This window comes from Monomorium pharaonis, chromosome 6 (assembly GCF_013373865.1).
Source record: "Monomorium pharaonis isolate MP-MQ-018 chromosome 6, ASM1337386v2, whole genome shotgun sequence".
Classification (NCBI taxonomy): Eukaryota; Metazoa; Arthropoda; class Insecta; order Hymenoptera; family Formicidae; genus Monomorium; species Monomorium pharaonis.
The window spans coordinates 14552941-14569954 of NC_050472.1; the positions used below are offsets into that span (position 1 = coordinate 14552941).

Consider the following 17014-nt stretch of genomic DNA (forward strand, 5'->3'; position numbering starts at 1 on the left):
GTATATTTGATTTTTTTTTCTTTTTTTTTAAGTGGGGATGCTAGCATCACGTGAAGCACCTCCACTTTTAATCTTAATTTTCTGCAAACGGGTAAGAGCAAAAAATTCGGGACTAGGGCAGAATATTTAGCAGATAATTAGCAGAAAATTATAGGGTAGATCCAAATTTTTTTTTAGTGGTGGGGGTGCTAGGTTCACTGACGTAATATTTTTAGCCTTTAATATTTATGAATTTTTGTCTCTAAACTGATACATCTAAGTATAATATTACAAAAGATCATTTACACTGTAAATTTTGTGTAGAATATGGCTATATTTTTCTAAACTTAAAAATTTTATTTCTTAATATTTTTATCTGCTATGTTGAATTTGCTATTTTCAATTTTTTAGTTTTGACTTTATATTTTGAAACAGCAATCCCCAAAACTTTATACTCTAAAATTATCGAAATTTTATGTAAAATTTTAGGAGAAATCGATTTAAAAAAAAACGATTTTGTACATTTAAATTGTTATAAACAATTGCCAATAGACAGTTGAGTGCAAGAAACTTTGAAAGATATTTAAACTAACAAAGGAGTTTAGGCAACATGGAAATTAAAAAATTCTGAGAACTTGTGTGCAAGTAAACTAGTAGTTTTTTTCTAATACGAACTTATTTTTTATTTTTGCCAAGTTACACTTTGAGGGGTGAAACATTCTTTGGAAAAAAAGGTTTTTCCTTTTTAAATAAATATCTTTGAAACCATAAAAAATAAAAAATTTGGAACTAAAGTTTAATGGTTTTAAGAGTACTTTAATTTTTTAACGCTCAAATGTACAAGATTTTTTCGTAAATTTTGACGGCGTAGACTTTGTATAAAATGTTTAGAGACAAACTTTTTATCAAATAGTACTTTTCTAGAGGGTTTTGAATGTGTTCTTTTGAATGCCGCCGTGAAAAATTGAGAAAAATGTCAAGAACATCGAATCTCTAAGCTTTTTTTTTTCCCCCAAAAAAGGCACGATTTTTTTGTGTAAAGTTTTTTTTTAAATTAAATTTTCTTTATTGTAACGGGTTTGGATTACGATCGAAACTGCATAAAGCATGCACTTTTTAGTTGTACTTAAAGACTATGTAGCGCAAAAATTTTTTTCTAATATGGCGGATTGAATATGGCCGCTTAAATGTCAGAAATTTTCCAAATCTTAAATTTTACGATTTTTCTATTTAAATAATCGTAATTTAATTTACTAATGCTCATTAATCACTTGGAAACGTTTGACCATATTAGTTTGTACCTTAAAAAGTGAAATCTAATATGGCGGTTTTAATATGGCAGCTAGGATTGGCGGAAACACCGAAAAAGTAGTATAATTCATAATTTTTTGTATATTTCCGTATACTGTTACTGGAGAGTACAAAAGCAACTATGTAAACTGTATGCGAGTGTGTGTACATACATTCAATTCAGGAAATAATTATAAGTGAAAACTAATGACATTATTGACTTTTAAATCGTCCTTTGTCAATAACTTTTATGTCAGAGTTACCGATTCTTACCGTGTGGAGGTGGACGATTATTGAGAATTTTTTTTTATATTTTATTAATTTGTTTATAATTTTTAATATTTTTATTTTTTAGTTATAAAAATTTTTTTTGTAATTGAATCTAATGACTTCTTGAAACATGTCTTACAAAAATATAAATTGCAATGTTTACAAAATTTATTTGTTCTTACTTTATATTTTTTTGTTGAACAGTATTTTTGTGAGCTAACTAATTTGGTTTTTTCATGACTATAATCACGTGGTATATAATAAATAGAATACCACAATTAAAACGTTAGCTGTCCATATTTTACAACCGATTCAGCAACCACACGCAATGTTCAGCTATGACAAGCCAGCGATGCCAGTTCAATGCTCACGCCAGGTTGCGAACGGTAGGAGATTCTCTTTCCGTTTCCATAAGGTTATTTATATTTTTGTAAGACATATTTCGAGAATAGTCATTAGATTTAATTACAAAGAAAAAAAAATTTTTTTATTAAAAAATAAAAATATGATAAATTATAAAAAAATAAAATATTTAAAAATATAAAAAACAAAAAAAAGATTCTCAATAATCGTCCCCTTCACGCGGTGAGAATCGATAACTCTAACATGAAAATCATTAGCAAACGATTTAGAAGTTGATAACAACATCAGTTTCCACTTATAATTATTTCCTAAATTGAATGTATGTACACCCACACTCGTACACAGTTTTTGTACTCCCTAGTTACATTAGTACATGGAAATATACAAAAAACTACGAATTATACTACTTTTTTCGGTGTTTCCGCCAATCCTAGCCACCATATTTGAAGCGCCATATTAGATTTCACCTTATTAAGGTACAAACTAATATGGTCAAATGTTTCTAAGTAATTAATAAGCATTAGTAAATTGAATTACAAATGTTTAAATAGAAAGAATCATAAAAATTTAAGATTTTCAAAATTTTTGACATTTAGGCGGTCATATTTGATACGCCATGTTAAAAATTTTTTTAATTTTTTGCGGCAACATTCGAAAAAGCACACTCAAAACCCTTTAGAAAAATACTATTTGATAAAAAGTTTGTCCGTTTTATACTCTTATAAAAAGTCCACGCCGTCAAAGTTTACGAAAAAATCTTGTGCATTTGATCGTTAAAGAGTTAAAGTTATAAAAAAAATTTTTAATTTTTTTTTTAACAAAATATCGTGTCCCCTTTATTTATTTTTTTGGGGGGCTCCCCCGATTGATTATTGTTGTCGGAGTCACAACAAAGCTGTTTACCAAGAAAGTTATGAAAAAATATCAAAATTCGGAAAAGTACCAATTATAAATAATTACCTTTTTTTTATAACTAAAGTACTTTCAAAACTGTTTAATTAAAAATTTTTTTTTATAGTTTCAAAGATATTTGGCTGAAAAGGAAAAAATGGATTTTTTTTAAAGTGCTATTTACCCCCTCAAAATGTAACTTTGCAAAAATAAAAAAATAGTTTCGTATCAGGAAAGAATTATTTTACTTGCACATAATTTTTCAGAATTTCTACATTGCCTAACCTCTCGTAAGGATTTCTGTATCGGAAAACTTAAACGTTTTCGAATTATTAGTATTCTGAAACAGTTTTTATAATATAAAAATGAAAGGAAAATAATTGTGAAATATACTTTCTACTTGCAATGAAAAGGTTAATATTGTAATTTATAAATGAAGAGTAAAATAAATTATCTAGTCGAACAGCTTAAAAGTTATCGTACCATTTTCCATAAAATGTAACAGTAAAGTTTTGATGCATTGGATCGAGCAACCGTAACCGTAACTGAGTATTGAGTAGTACATGATTGGTCGAAACCTTACTGTTACATTTTATGAAAAATGTGTGTGATGGTCTTAATAACTATGCTTAATAACTATTTTTAATTTTTTTGTTTAAGGTGTTGCTAGCGCTAAATTGTGGTCTAAATTTATACAATTAATCATAAACTATTCTTTGTTGTAATTAAAATTATATAAGAAAATAATTATTTTTTAATTAAAATACAATATTTTGTTGCTTCCGAATAAAAAGACGTTAACTCAGAAGCCGTTTGAAAAGGGCGTTAATTGGGAAGCTGGTTGGAAAAGGCGTTAACTGAGAAGTTGATTGAAAAGGCGTTAACTTGCGCCTTTAAATTTTTCGCTTTAATTTAAGTTTTGATAGCATTGCCGAAATAATTTTGGTGCTCTACCTATTTGCTTCGTGCACATCTCTAAAATTGACTGCAGCCATATTTGTGGCGATTTCTGGAACTAACGGCCCCAGCAAATATATAGAAAGGATAGAAATTTAAATAAAAATACTGTTTTTTGAAATTAAAAGTAATAAAAATGTTGCAACGTAAGTGAAAAACATTAATATTCGTGTAAATACACCAGAAATTGTCACATTATCGCCATAAAACTTGTCGCGGACTCGATTGTCAATCACGTACTTCTCGGGTCTACACGACTTTTTTTATTGTATATATAAAAATCTGTAAAAAAAGATGCCTAATACTATAAAATGTATGATATCCAAACATAATTATTTAAAAAAAAGTTAAAGAAAAAGTGTCAACTGTGTGTGCGTGCGTGCTTTTTTTAGGAAAATATAAATAAAAGAACAAAAAATTTGTTTTCTTTACAAAAATAATGATATGAAGTAAATGCGCCAATTATAAGAACATATATTTATACAAAATTTATAATTACTTTTTAATATTACAAAAAAGCGTTTAAACGGGCTTAATGATTAAATAATTAAATGATTAAAATTAACCAACGGGATTATAGTGAAGCAAAAACTTGGCGTGTTTGGGTCATTAAAACGTAATGATTGGGTCATTAAAACCCATCAATATTTTATAATATAAAAATTATTTGTACAAATAAAATAATGAGAAAATAATAACTTATCAAAAACTTTACAAAAATAAAAAGATATGTTAAGTACATAAACGCATTTAAAAATGGTACAAGATTGATACAATTAGCCAAGGATATTTGAAAAAAAAACTTACATAAATCCTATAAAATTTATTAAAAAATTATTTAAAAAATGTTACCAATAACAGCTAGTGAAGTAAAAACTGATAGATAGTAAAACAAAAGCTATATTAATCGCATTCTTGTATACATATTTATTGGTATCAATAACATAGTCGTGGGAATATGAAAAAAATACGAGCCAGGCACGCCAAGTTTTTGCTTCACTATAATCCCGTTGGTTGATTTTAATCATTTAATTCTTTAATCATTAAGCTTGTTTAAGCGCTTTTTTGTAATATTAAAAAATAATAAATTTTGTATAAATATCTTCTTATAATTAACGCATTTATCTATTTATATCATTATTTTTGTAGAAAAAACAAATTTTTTATTTTTTTATTTATAGTATTTTTTTTGAAAGTAACTTTGTTTGGATATCACACATTTTATAGTGTAAAGCATCTTTTTTTACAGAGTTTATATATATATTATATATTATATATATATATATATATATAAAGAATTGTGTAGACCCGAGAAGTGCGCGTTTTATCATCTCTTTTCCGCATACGTGATTGACAGTCGACATTTTTAATTTATGCCTACTTTGTAAAAAAATATACTTACGTTGCCAATGCAAAAAAGCTTCGATATTAATAATTTTCTTGCACTTTTCATACTTTTCATACTTTGGAAGGCCTGTGTATTTGATGACCCAGTCTTTTAAACTTGCAACGAGAGGGTGCTGTCTGTAAGATATGCACGGAACGAATATGTGCATATTTATTTTTGTTTCAATATGTTTATGTTTTAAATCAAGCACCAAAATTATTTTGGCTGCGAAACTAAAATAAAGCGAAAAATTTTAGCAGGCGAATTAACGCTTTTTCCAACCGGCTTCCGAATTAACGTCTTTTTCAATCGGCTTCCAAGTTAACGCCCTTTTCAATTGGCTTCTGAGTTAACGTCTTTTACAAACGGCTTCTGAGTTAACGCCTTTTTATTAGGAAGCGACGATTTATTAATATGAATTAATTAAATATACATTTTCTATTACAAACTATTCTGTAATATATTTAACGGTTATAAATTTATACTAAATTCTTCTATCGACATAAAAAATTTTTTAAATTATTGAATAATCTTGAAGAAAACATCACATAAGAATAAATTACGTAAGAAGCATGAAGATTCGCATTGACCGTTATTTATCTATTTTTATTTAAAATGCGTTACTTCAAAATTAAATAAATAAAGGGGACTTTAGAGACAATTTTCTTTTTTAGGAAAGTCTACGCATAGAAATACACAAATTATTAAGATACAAAAAAAATCCGAGGAAAGAGCATTATATTGCATATTTACCAAGCCAAATAATAAAGTTAACCCTTAGCTGGCGCCATGGGGTCAATACGACCCCAGTCTAGTTTAATTTGAATTTGAACCACCTTATTGCAATAGTGGTGCCATTTAGTGTTAGTTTAAGAAACAAACTCTCTTTTAGGCCACTGAGCATAGTTTTAAAAACGTTAGTATCTTCGTAACAATCTAGCGAACTGAAATGGTGCCCTCAGAGACCCCAGTGCATCAGTTGTGATTATTAGACGAATTTTTTAAATATTTTTTTCTTTTGAGTTTTTGTTATTGGCGTGTTCAATAAGGTAAGCACATTATGTTAAACAATATTCAAATTTTTTGTTGAGATTATATACAATTTTTATGGTTTTTATCAGATGACATATATATATATATATATATATATATATATATAGATTACGATCTCAAACTTGGACGCCAAGAGCTACTCGATGCCAAAATTGGCGAGAAAACTGGTGTGGTGATATCTTTCCCGCAAATTTTGTCATCTATTTAAATTTGAAAATAAAATTAATTATATATTTTAAAATTTTTATAAACATTTTAATGTAATTTATAATAATAATTATTGTTATTTTTATTATTGATGTGCCGTGTGCAATCGTAAAAGAGATAAGAAGATCAAAGAGGCTCGTTCTGCAGGCGATTAATCTGTTTAGATTATCGACTTTTATTTTGTCCCGATTGCACTGGAATGTAATTTTTTTATGTTAAAATTTACTTACATTTATTAATTTTTATTTTTTTATTATATTATTTATTATTATTTAATATATAAACAAATAAACTTGAAAAATTACGTATTATCTTTTAACTTGAAATTCATCATTTTAATTTTCAAAATAAGTACCTTTTTTAAAACGACTATTGTCAAACTTGTTTTTTCTTAAAGCATGATGTCTCAAGAGTATGATGCTACAGTTTTAACTTTTTATATAAAAAAATCAAAAAGTTGTGAATTTTTCTGTGAAAACAGTAATTTTTTGTTTTTTTACGAATTTGATTGTTTTTACTTAGCCTTAAATTGTATATAAATTTACTATAGTATTTTTTAAAGTAACATTAAAAAAATATCTAGTAATTTTGTTGAGTAATAACTAATATTTTTATAGGAGTACGCATTTTAGTCTTTGGGGTTATAAAGACTGCTATATGATTTGGCTGAAGTGTGCCAGCTAAGGGTTAAAATATTGATAATTTTTAACTTTAATTGTATTTTTTTTTTAAACAGAAACTTTAATTTATTAACTTTTGGAATAAAATTTATTATTCAGTTTTATGCTAAGGAGGAACTTAGTTTGCAATAATATTTTCTACCACTATCTCTTTATCTTATCTCTATACTTACTCAACTTGACTAGACTTCACAATTTTTATTTAATTTTCCATTGTTAACATTTTTATTTTACATTTTACATTTTATTTATTTTTTTTACATTTTGACATTTTTAAAAGATTATTAACATTTTTGTTTTAACTAATTAATTATTTTCTTGAGTTAAAAAATTTACTTATGTAAAAGAAAAAACTATTCTTATATAAAATACTAGAGAATACTTTTAAATAAAATAGTATAATGAATACAATATTTTGTATAAAATTAATTTACAAATAAAATTAAAGAAGTTAAAAAGTGTTAATTTTGGTGTACGTGTGAAATGTGAATAAACCTTAAAAAATTGTCTAAGTTTTTAATAAACGGAAAATAGAAATTATTATTCCCGATAATGATGGAACACTTTTGGAATGTTTCAAATATGTTGAAAACTGCCACTATAAAAATATACTATTTGTACGAATTGAAACTTGATATCTAGGGTTTTTTGCGTCGCTGATTATAAATCTATTATCAGATTCGACTTTCCGAAAGTATACATCCATGTATACATGCGTGTATGTATGTTCATGTGTTTTTTTGTTAGAAAAGTTTATTTTCATTAAAAAAGCAAGGAATAATTATGTCTCAAAAGGAAGATCAAACGTTCCGCACCGCTCGTGTGTAGCCATTGCTGCTTTTAGTAAACAACTGTTTCTGTGCGCTTAGCAATTGAAGCGCTGGGTGGCCGCATCTAGAGTCCCTAGAATACAGAGTCTGGCCAATAGCCCCTCAAAATGGCGTACGTGCAGGAATAAAAAACAAACCTATAACTGTGATTGTCAGTGATTTCAGGAATTCCACGTATTTTCTTAACTTTTTTTGGTTGTAAAAAGGTAAATACATAATATATATAAAGTTAATTTAATTAAGCACTTTTTATTGAATGTATGTCTAAATGGTTTACATTAATAACTGCAAGGACGCCAAAACTTGCGTTAAGCAAACAAGCAGGTGATGAAAAAAAAGAGAAACAATTCAATGACTCTATAGCATTTCTCGAATCTATTATAAAATTATTTAGAGAAATAAAAATTGGTTATCAACCCAAATTTAAGCCTGTGCAAAATGGTATTATGATTACCACAAGTTCTATTATTGAATTGACGAAATATTTAATACATAAACGGGGATTTTTATACGTATTAACTGGTCGATTAACACAGGATTGTGTTGAAAACGTTTTTTCTGCTATAAGAGCAAGACATGCAATTCCAAACGCATTACAGTTTAAGCAGAATCTAAAACTTCTTACAATATCAAAATATATGAAATCACTACGTACTTCAAATTATGATGAAGATGATGGTGAAATAATTGGCGATTTTCTAGATAATCCGACAACAATTATACAGTCTAAACAATGTGAAAAAGTAATTTCTATTAATCTTAACAACAATATTCAACTCGACAATATTGAAATGAATATATTGTACAGTATAGCAGGTTACATTATCACAAGTATTGTTAAATGCACAAAAACGTGTTCTGAATGTTTATATTCTGTTGGATCAAAACATTATTTTCATAAAAAATATGCAAAATTAGTTCTTTTGAAATGCTTCCGTAAAAACACACTATTTTTCGTCAATGAGGAAACGTTTAATTATTTTCTCAAGATGGAAATAATTATTTGTTTATACATATCATATTTAAAAAATACAAAATGCAATTTTCTTCGTTTTTATTTGGAAAAAATGAAAGATGTTTACTGTAACACAATAAAAGATTGCCACAATTTAAAATTAAAAATAATGGAACGTTTTATATTATATAGAATGCATATATCATGTGTAAAAACCAATTTAAAAAATAAAAATTATGGTAGCAAAACCATGGCAATACATTCTTCCGTTCGTTAAAAACGTTATGTATAAGATATATATATATATATATATATATTTTTTTTTTTATATATGGATGTTGTACTTTCACGTTATATTCTATTACATATTTTTGTGTATTTACATATGTGCGTGTATTTTTAAATAAGTTTATAGCAATAAAAACGTTTTTCTGATTTATTATTTTACATTTATTAATATGCGACTTTTCTTTATTTTAAAAATTCCGCCATTTCCGCCATTTTGAGGGGCTCGTGAAACTGAACCAATAGAAAGAAATCTACGGAATGGCCAGACTCTGTATTCTAGGGACTCTAGCCGCATCTTGCCGTGTACTTGTATTTGGGGGTAGACCAGGTTAATATGGCAAATTTTAATAATCAATAACTTGTTAACTGTTGCAAAAATTGCGAAATGATAAAGGACTTTTCTGTTTAGTTTAATGCTCTTTACTTGCTCATAAGCGTTGTACATTTTTACATTACACCTTGTATCACATTTTTTAAATCTATTTTAAATTTTAGATTAAAGGTATTGAATGGATTTATAATCCTGAAAAAGACTTCTAGATACTAATTTTGATAAAAAATATTTCGAATTTTTATCCGCCATACTGCATCCGCCATTTTGAATTTGAAAATTTGATAGCAGATTTATAATTAGTGATACAAAAAACTTTGAATATCAAATTTTGTATATGGTATATTTCTGTAATGATATTTTTTAACATATTTAAGACTCAAAAAAAATTTTTATTATTTCCGGGACAAATAATTTATATTTTCTGTTTATTGAAAACTTAGCTTATTTTTTAAAGGTTTAATTTACTTTTTGCGTAGGCTAAAATTAACACTTTTAACATCTTTTTTTATTTTATGATTTATATTGCAATTGTTCAGAATAATTAATTTAAGTTTTACAAATTACGATATTTTAATTTAATGTAAATAATACTTTGGAAAATTAACTTTTGATCTATTTAGATTATCTGCTTAATCTTAACGCAACTTTTAACTGTTCTATGAATTAATTTTTTTCTATTCTAAACTAATCTTGTAATTAGCTTTATAGAATTGTAAATCTTTTACAGAATTAAAGTACACTTAAAAAGAAAGAATTTACATAAGTTGAATTTACATAAGTAGGAAAGAATTTACATAAATCGAATTTACATAAAAAACGAAAAAAGTTTTTATTGTTTCACTGTCGATAACTGTTGTCATTTTACGATAATATACAAAATCCTATATATGTATATATGTATAAAATAAGAGTATTTTTCTCTAGACAATATACATAAACAATATTGTACAATTAGAATTAAGATTAATGGCTGACTAAAAAATTTGAGCAAAGTAATTTTTAAATACTTTTTTGTTACATATGCGTCGAAAACGGTCCTTTTCACGGCCCTCTTTTATCTGTATAATCCCCCTTAATTTACAATCCAGTTATCCCACGCAAGCAAATCATTACTTTGATGTTTTGTACCCCCAACAGATGGCGTGAAAAAAGTATTTCTTTCACGACTTTGAACACTATTATCTTATTTAACAAACAGCTGATTTCCCAGTCTCAACTTTGTTGCATTAGGCTTTTATTGTCATCTCGCTCACTCTTATTGCCTTCTTTCGCATTGTTCTTGCCGATTTTCGTTGAGAACATGGACATTAGCGATGAGTGCGTTCCTTATGTAGCTTATATCCGCTTCGTTAGATAGCGTATCGTATTCGAGAAATACTAGAGATCCTATAATCAGTTGCGACAATCCAGATAAAAAATAGCGGATAAAAAGAGATAACAATATTTGCTTTTTTTTTCGCATAAACGCATGCGCAGAAAGAACGAAATATTACGCGGTGAAATACATTAAAAATTTGTAAAAATATAGATATAGAAATATACTATATGCAGAAGCTATCTGAAATGTACCAAATAGGTCAAAGATGTTGGACCAATCAAAAGTCAGAATTCGATTGCCGCAACTTTGATTATAGACTCTCTGGAGGATCACCTAAAAGTGGGTTGTGACGCCTCTCAGCTTTATCTCTTGTTTAGCTTTATTATTTCAATCACACGCGCATGCCAACTCATGACACGCATGATAACTCTCAGGGTAGAGTGCTATGGAGCGGATTATGCGGAAGCGGAACGAGCGGATAACCAATCACGCGGATCATTCTGATAGAACTGTTTCAAAGATTCCGTCGAAACAGTCCTGTGATTGGTAATCCGCTCGTTAATTTTGGTACCTGTCAATTCGTAAGAACTCAAAGAACTCAAGGACCACACTTTGACACACAAGTAACAAAAACTGCGTTCTGATATTCATTGTCAGTGCTGAAAATCTATAGTTTACGTCACATATACTGAAGATTTTCAGTATTGACAGTAAATATCGGAACGCAGCCAAAAAATATTGAGTGTAACATGTGACTATTCCCTGCGAGTGCGGGAAGTGGACGCACGAGCCGACTGTGAGTGCTTTCGAGAACACAACAAAGATGGTACGAATTTGTTGGTTTTTGAATCTCTGATTGTCAGTGTATCTGCTATATCTGTATCATCCGATCTTGATCATCTGCTATGACGTCAGATTTTATCAGCAATACTTTGTCCTGCTTACATGTACAGTATAGAGTTGTTTCTAGAAGTATGTTGCCTGCCGTTATCACGAAGAGGTGTCTCCTATTACAGATACTCTTTTGTGATCTTTATCATTGATTGGATGAATCTCATAACATTTTTAAAATATCTATGATTTTTGACCTTGAGGTGACGGTACATTTCCTTTTGTTGATGATCGTCATTAACTAATCAATATTCAACTTTAAATACCGATATCTCAGGAAAGAATTTTCAGATTGCTTTAAGTTTAGTTGCGAAATTTTACTGGTTGTTCCTATTCGCTGCCCGTGTATGCGTGCGTGCGTGCGCACGTGACTTTTTGTCAATTCCAATTTCTTATGTTTATAATTTTATCATAAACTTGGATATGAAATTGTTAAGACTTATATTTTTTCAGATCCTTTGTTGGTGAGTCCCCAAAAAGCTCTTGAGACTATAGGCTCAAATTTGCAAAAGCAATACGAACGATGGCAGCCAAGAGCACGCTATAAACAAAGTTTAGATCCAACCGTTGAAGAAGTTAAAAAATTATGTACGTCTTTAAGGCGAAATGCCAAAGAGGAGAGAGTGTTGTTTCACTATAATGGTCACGGTGTACCTAAACCTACTACTAATGGTGAAATATGGGTGTTTAATAGGGTCAGTGCAGATTTAGAATGATTAAACGGCATGTTTACTATCTTGGAAAAACTGGGAAAACATGGAATTAATGGCTTTTTTATTTTGAAAAAGGTTTTTGTTGTGAAAGAATTGTGTTCAAATTAATAGAAAATGGGTTAACTTGCTTTATATTTTAATATTTTATTTTGTGTTAATTAAACTGATTAAGAAAACTAGTGAGGTTTAAAATGTTGAAAATTAGTTTGCGCTTAATAGTCAATAACAAAGCTGCAGAGGAATATAGAACGTTTTTACTTTTTACAGTATTAACTACAACATTATAAAGTAAAAAACTTATTCAGAATGATTCCAGAGTGAATAATTTTAATGTTCGAATATAACAATATGAACTGTTGTATTTGCAGTTTTACTATGATTTGGTAGAATGAAAAAAGATTTTGAGAAATGTCAAAAATATTTACTCTTTTTTGGCTTTCTTCTAGAAGTTATACCTGAAAAATTGAAGATAATAAAATGAACAAAATAGCGACAAAACAAAAAAACAAAGAATGTAAAAAATTTTAGTTTTTAGACGCTATATTGTTAAATTTATTTTTATCTTTAATTTATTAGGTCTTTTGTTATCTTTATTTATTAATCTCTTGACGGAAACCAAAGAGGAAATATTTTTACAGTTTCTCAAAATCTTTTTGTTTTACTGGAATCGTGGTAAAACTGTAAATACAGCAGTTTATATTCCCAGATAGCACAAAATATTTATAAAATATTTATAAGAAAGAAAAATGTTTATGATAAATATTTTGTACATATTTTTATGTCCGAGTTTGTCAGGTATAAAAAAAATTATGATAAACATTTATGAAAATATTAAAAATAAATATTTATACCATTATTATCAAAGAATATAAAAAATATTTCAAGTTTATATACCATAAATATTTTTCAGTACATTAAAAATATATTCTATATATTGTTGATAATAATTTTTGTATTATTTTTAAATAGTTTATGAAAATAATTATATAATCTTAAAAAAATATTTTTTGAAAATAAATTTGTAAAATATTTATAAATATTTATTATATTGGAACAACGGAATTATTTACTCTGGAATGATTCTGAATGGATTTTTTAATTTCATAAATTGTAATTATTATTGTAAAAAATAGAGTTTTATATTTATCCGTGGCATTGTTATTAATAATTAAATGCAAGCTAATTTTTCGACATCTTAAATCTCACTAGTCTTTTTAAAAGTTCTTACAAGCACAAAGTTTTTTGGCTCCAAATACTTTAATTTTTGTTCTAAACATTCATAAAGTTTTGTACTACACACATACACTCACACACTCATACATACGCACACCTTCCCACACATACATATATACGTACACATGCACGCACACACGCACACAATAATTTATTGTTGAAAATTACAGTCTCTAGTTTACGCGAACGATGTGCTGACAAATTCGTCAAAAACACAATTCTTAACTGGAATATGTAATATTTCAATTAACTATTGTGCGTGCGTGTACACAATATATATTTATGATATACATTAGTCATAATTAGCGTTCGTGAAAAAGATTTGTTTATTATTTTGTATAAGATACAAAGATCTTTTAAAGATTCTGGAGCTAAACTAAGACATTTGAAGTTTTGAATCTGAGAGTTATAAATCAATTTGACTACAAAATATTAAAATTTGATTTTAATATTTTATAAATTAAAACCCATTTTTGGAAGATTTATGCAGTTATTGTTTTTTTAAATTTTATTTTTAAATTCAAATTCTTTCTCTGACAAAATTGTTTTTTGATCATTTGCTCTATACATTTATAGTATTTTTTTATATAGTATTTTTTTAAATATTTTTTTAGTATTTAAATTTAATATTCAAAACTTAAGTGGTTTATGTTGCGATTATATGATTAAAGAATAATAAAAAACGCGTATAATAAAATATTTTGAAAGTATATTAAAAAATGCTTTAATCTCATTTGAAATTTTAAATAAAATTTCTGAAAAATCTCGGAATTTTCAAGGAAATTTATACAAAAATGGAGTAAACATTCTGATTGAATTTATGTCTGTCACATTTGACGCGATACAAATTTATATTAACAATGATCCGCTTTTGTAGACATATACACAATACATTCCATTGTCGGTGTACGACCTGCAGACTTGGATGGGCGCGCCTAGTATTTACGTATACGATTGTTCTAATGCGGGTATTATAGTAGAATCTTTCCAGCAATTTGCCGAACAGCATGAAAAGGAATACGAGGTATAATAATATGCAAAGGGCAATGTTAAAAAAGGTTGATTTTTTGCTTCTCGGGGAAACTGATAAAATCTGTTTTATACGCTTTCCATACATAAATACGACTCAAAAGTGCACCTAAGATTACCCGAAACCTAGGGAAAACTTTGGGCAAGCTAAATAAAGTGTTAAAACGGGATCATCTTTTAGTATGGAATGTTTATCGAAATACACTGAAATGAGATTCTTCCCGAGTTTTTACGGCTTTGGGTGATTTGTGGCGGTGAATGGAAGGTGTTTATGGTCAATTCTAAACTTTAGAACTTATGTTGTCTGGTTTCTGTAGAAAAGGTGTGATCAAGATAAAATTGTCTCCGCACTCGGATGTGACACAAAAAAATCGGCCTTTTTAACATTGTTTTTTTTAAATTCTAGATTCTAAATGAGATTCTAAATGTTTATAACGTAAATGTAAATATAATTGTAAATGGAATTATTCTTCTCAGATGGAAAAACAGCAAAATCGCGCAACCGGAGTCACAAGTCCTGTGACACCATGTTATAAAAATTGTATTCAATTAGCAGCATGTGCGGCTAATCAGATTTTACCTATGAACCCGAATCTACCTGCAGATATATTTACATCATGTCTTACAACACCCATAAAAATTGCAATACGCTGGTAAGAATTTTTGATATAAGGATAAAATAATTTTTGTACATCTAATTCATATCAAAAGTTTGCCATAAAAATCAAACAAGTTTAAAAAATTACATTATAAATATATAGAATATGCCAATTACAAGCTAATACTAGATGTTTATATGTGTACACACTGAGTTTCAAGATTGATGAATATTAATGATGTGCAGTTTGCATAAGGTTTTCATTTCCACTTAACTTTGGTTTATCTAGTTAACTTGTGGTTAGAAAATTTAACCTGATGTTTTTTACTCAATGAATATCACTTAAATAATAAGTTAATCAGAAATGAAAACTGAGGCTTATGTAATTTATTATTTATAACACATACTACAAACACTCAATGTTGATTTGAAATTGGTTTTATTTTATATGATTTAATTTTTTCAAGCTTAATTCCTGGTAATTTATTCAAAATTAACCCTTACCCGGTACTGTGGACTCAATCTGGTCCTACCGAATTCAATGTTCAATTAATTATCAAAAATTCACGAAAATCGTGAAATTTTTTTCACATATTCAAAATTAAATTAAAAAAAAATATTTTGTCTCAAAGTAATATGTTTAAAAGGTAATCTGTAATTTTTTCAAGTCACTAATGTCAATATCTTTTTTGCGGCAAGCATTTTTGTTATTGGAAATCCAACAAGTCTCAGGATTATGAAATTCTACTGAAGTGTACTGGATAAGGATTAAATTTTTATAAAACAAAAGCAACTTTTTATTATGCAATTGTTCATTGTATAAATGTAATTTTTTCGAGAGATAAGGACAAATTTTAGTTTTGTGTATCTGTTTTGTATATTTTTAATTGTAAGTTTTGAATATCTTGGAGATTAATTATATATAAATATATTGCGTATATTTGGTATATACTTGGCGCGAGCCACTACCGTGTTTCGATATATATATATATATATATATATATATATATATATATATATATATAATATTTATACTATCGTATAGCCCACAAAAATGAAAGACAATAAGCTCATTAAATTTTTTGATTCTATGCGTACAGCTCTTATAATTATTGCTGCAAGTTGTGAGGCGAGGAAGGCACAAACAAAATTCATTGTTATTCGCAATGCTGTAGTAGCAATCGGCGATGGGGACTAAGAATGTTTGACGATAACTTATAAATAAAATTTACACATGGACTTTTAAACTGTACTGTATAAATTGCAAAGCTAAAAAAATATTAAAAGTTAATTGAAAACTTTCAGAGAATTACTTCATAGTATTTTCATTGATATACTTGAATTTTAAATTAATAGAAGCAAATAATTCATTGGAAATCCACAGCTTACGCTTTCTTGTAATTTTGCAAACTTATCAGAACTGTATATAAAATTAGTATTTTTTGTTACTTTCCTTATACTAGCAGGCCAATTTACAACTTTCATAAGACGCGCCATAGTATTTTCAATGATAAACTAGAATTTTAAATCAATAAAAGTGAATAATTTGTTAAAAGTTTACCACTTCCAATTTTTTCTCGCAATTTTTCAACTTTATCAGTTAAATATGTAGGGTTAATATTTTTGGCACATTTTTTATACTTGCAGACCACTTAACAGCTTTCAGAGAATATGTCATATTAATTTCAACGATGTACTTGAAGAGAGACTTTATTTTATAAGTGAATACAAAATAAAGTCTCTCTTCA

The 17014-nt window shown here is 27.6% G+C and overlaps 1 protein-coding gene across 4 annotated transcripts in view; it reads left to right on the forward strand.

The window, feature by feature from the left end:
• LOC105835795 (regulatory-associated protein of mTOR) overlaps positions 1-17014 on the forward strand; it is a 134323-nt gene that overhangs the window by 22748 nt on the left and 94561 nt on the right. For all 4 annotated transcript variants that reach the window (XM_036288885.1, XM_036288887.1, XM_036288888.1 and 1 more), the window contains exons 3-5: positions 12147-12388; positions 14517-14663; positions 15146-15321. In XM_036288885.1, coding sequence (XP_036144778.1) covers positions 12147-12388; positions 14517-14663; positions 15146-15321 — 565 coding nt within the window. The remainder of the gene's footprint in view (positions 1-12146; positions 12389-14516; positions 14664-15145; positions 15322-17014) is intronic.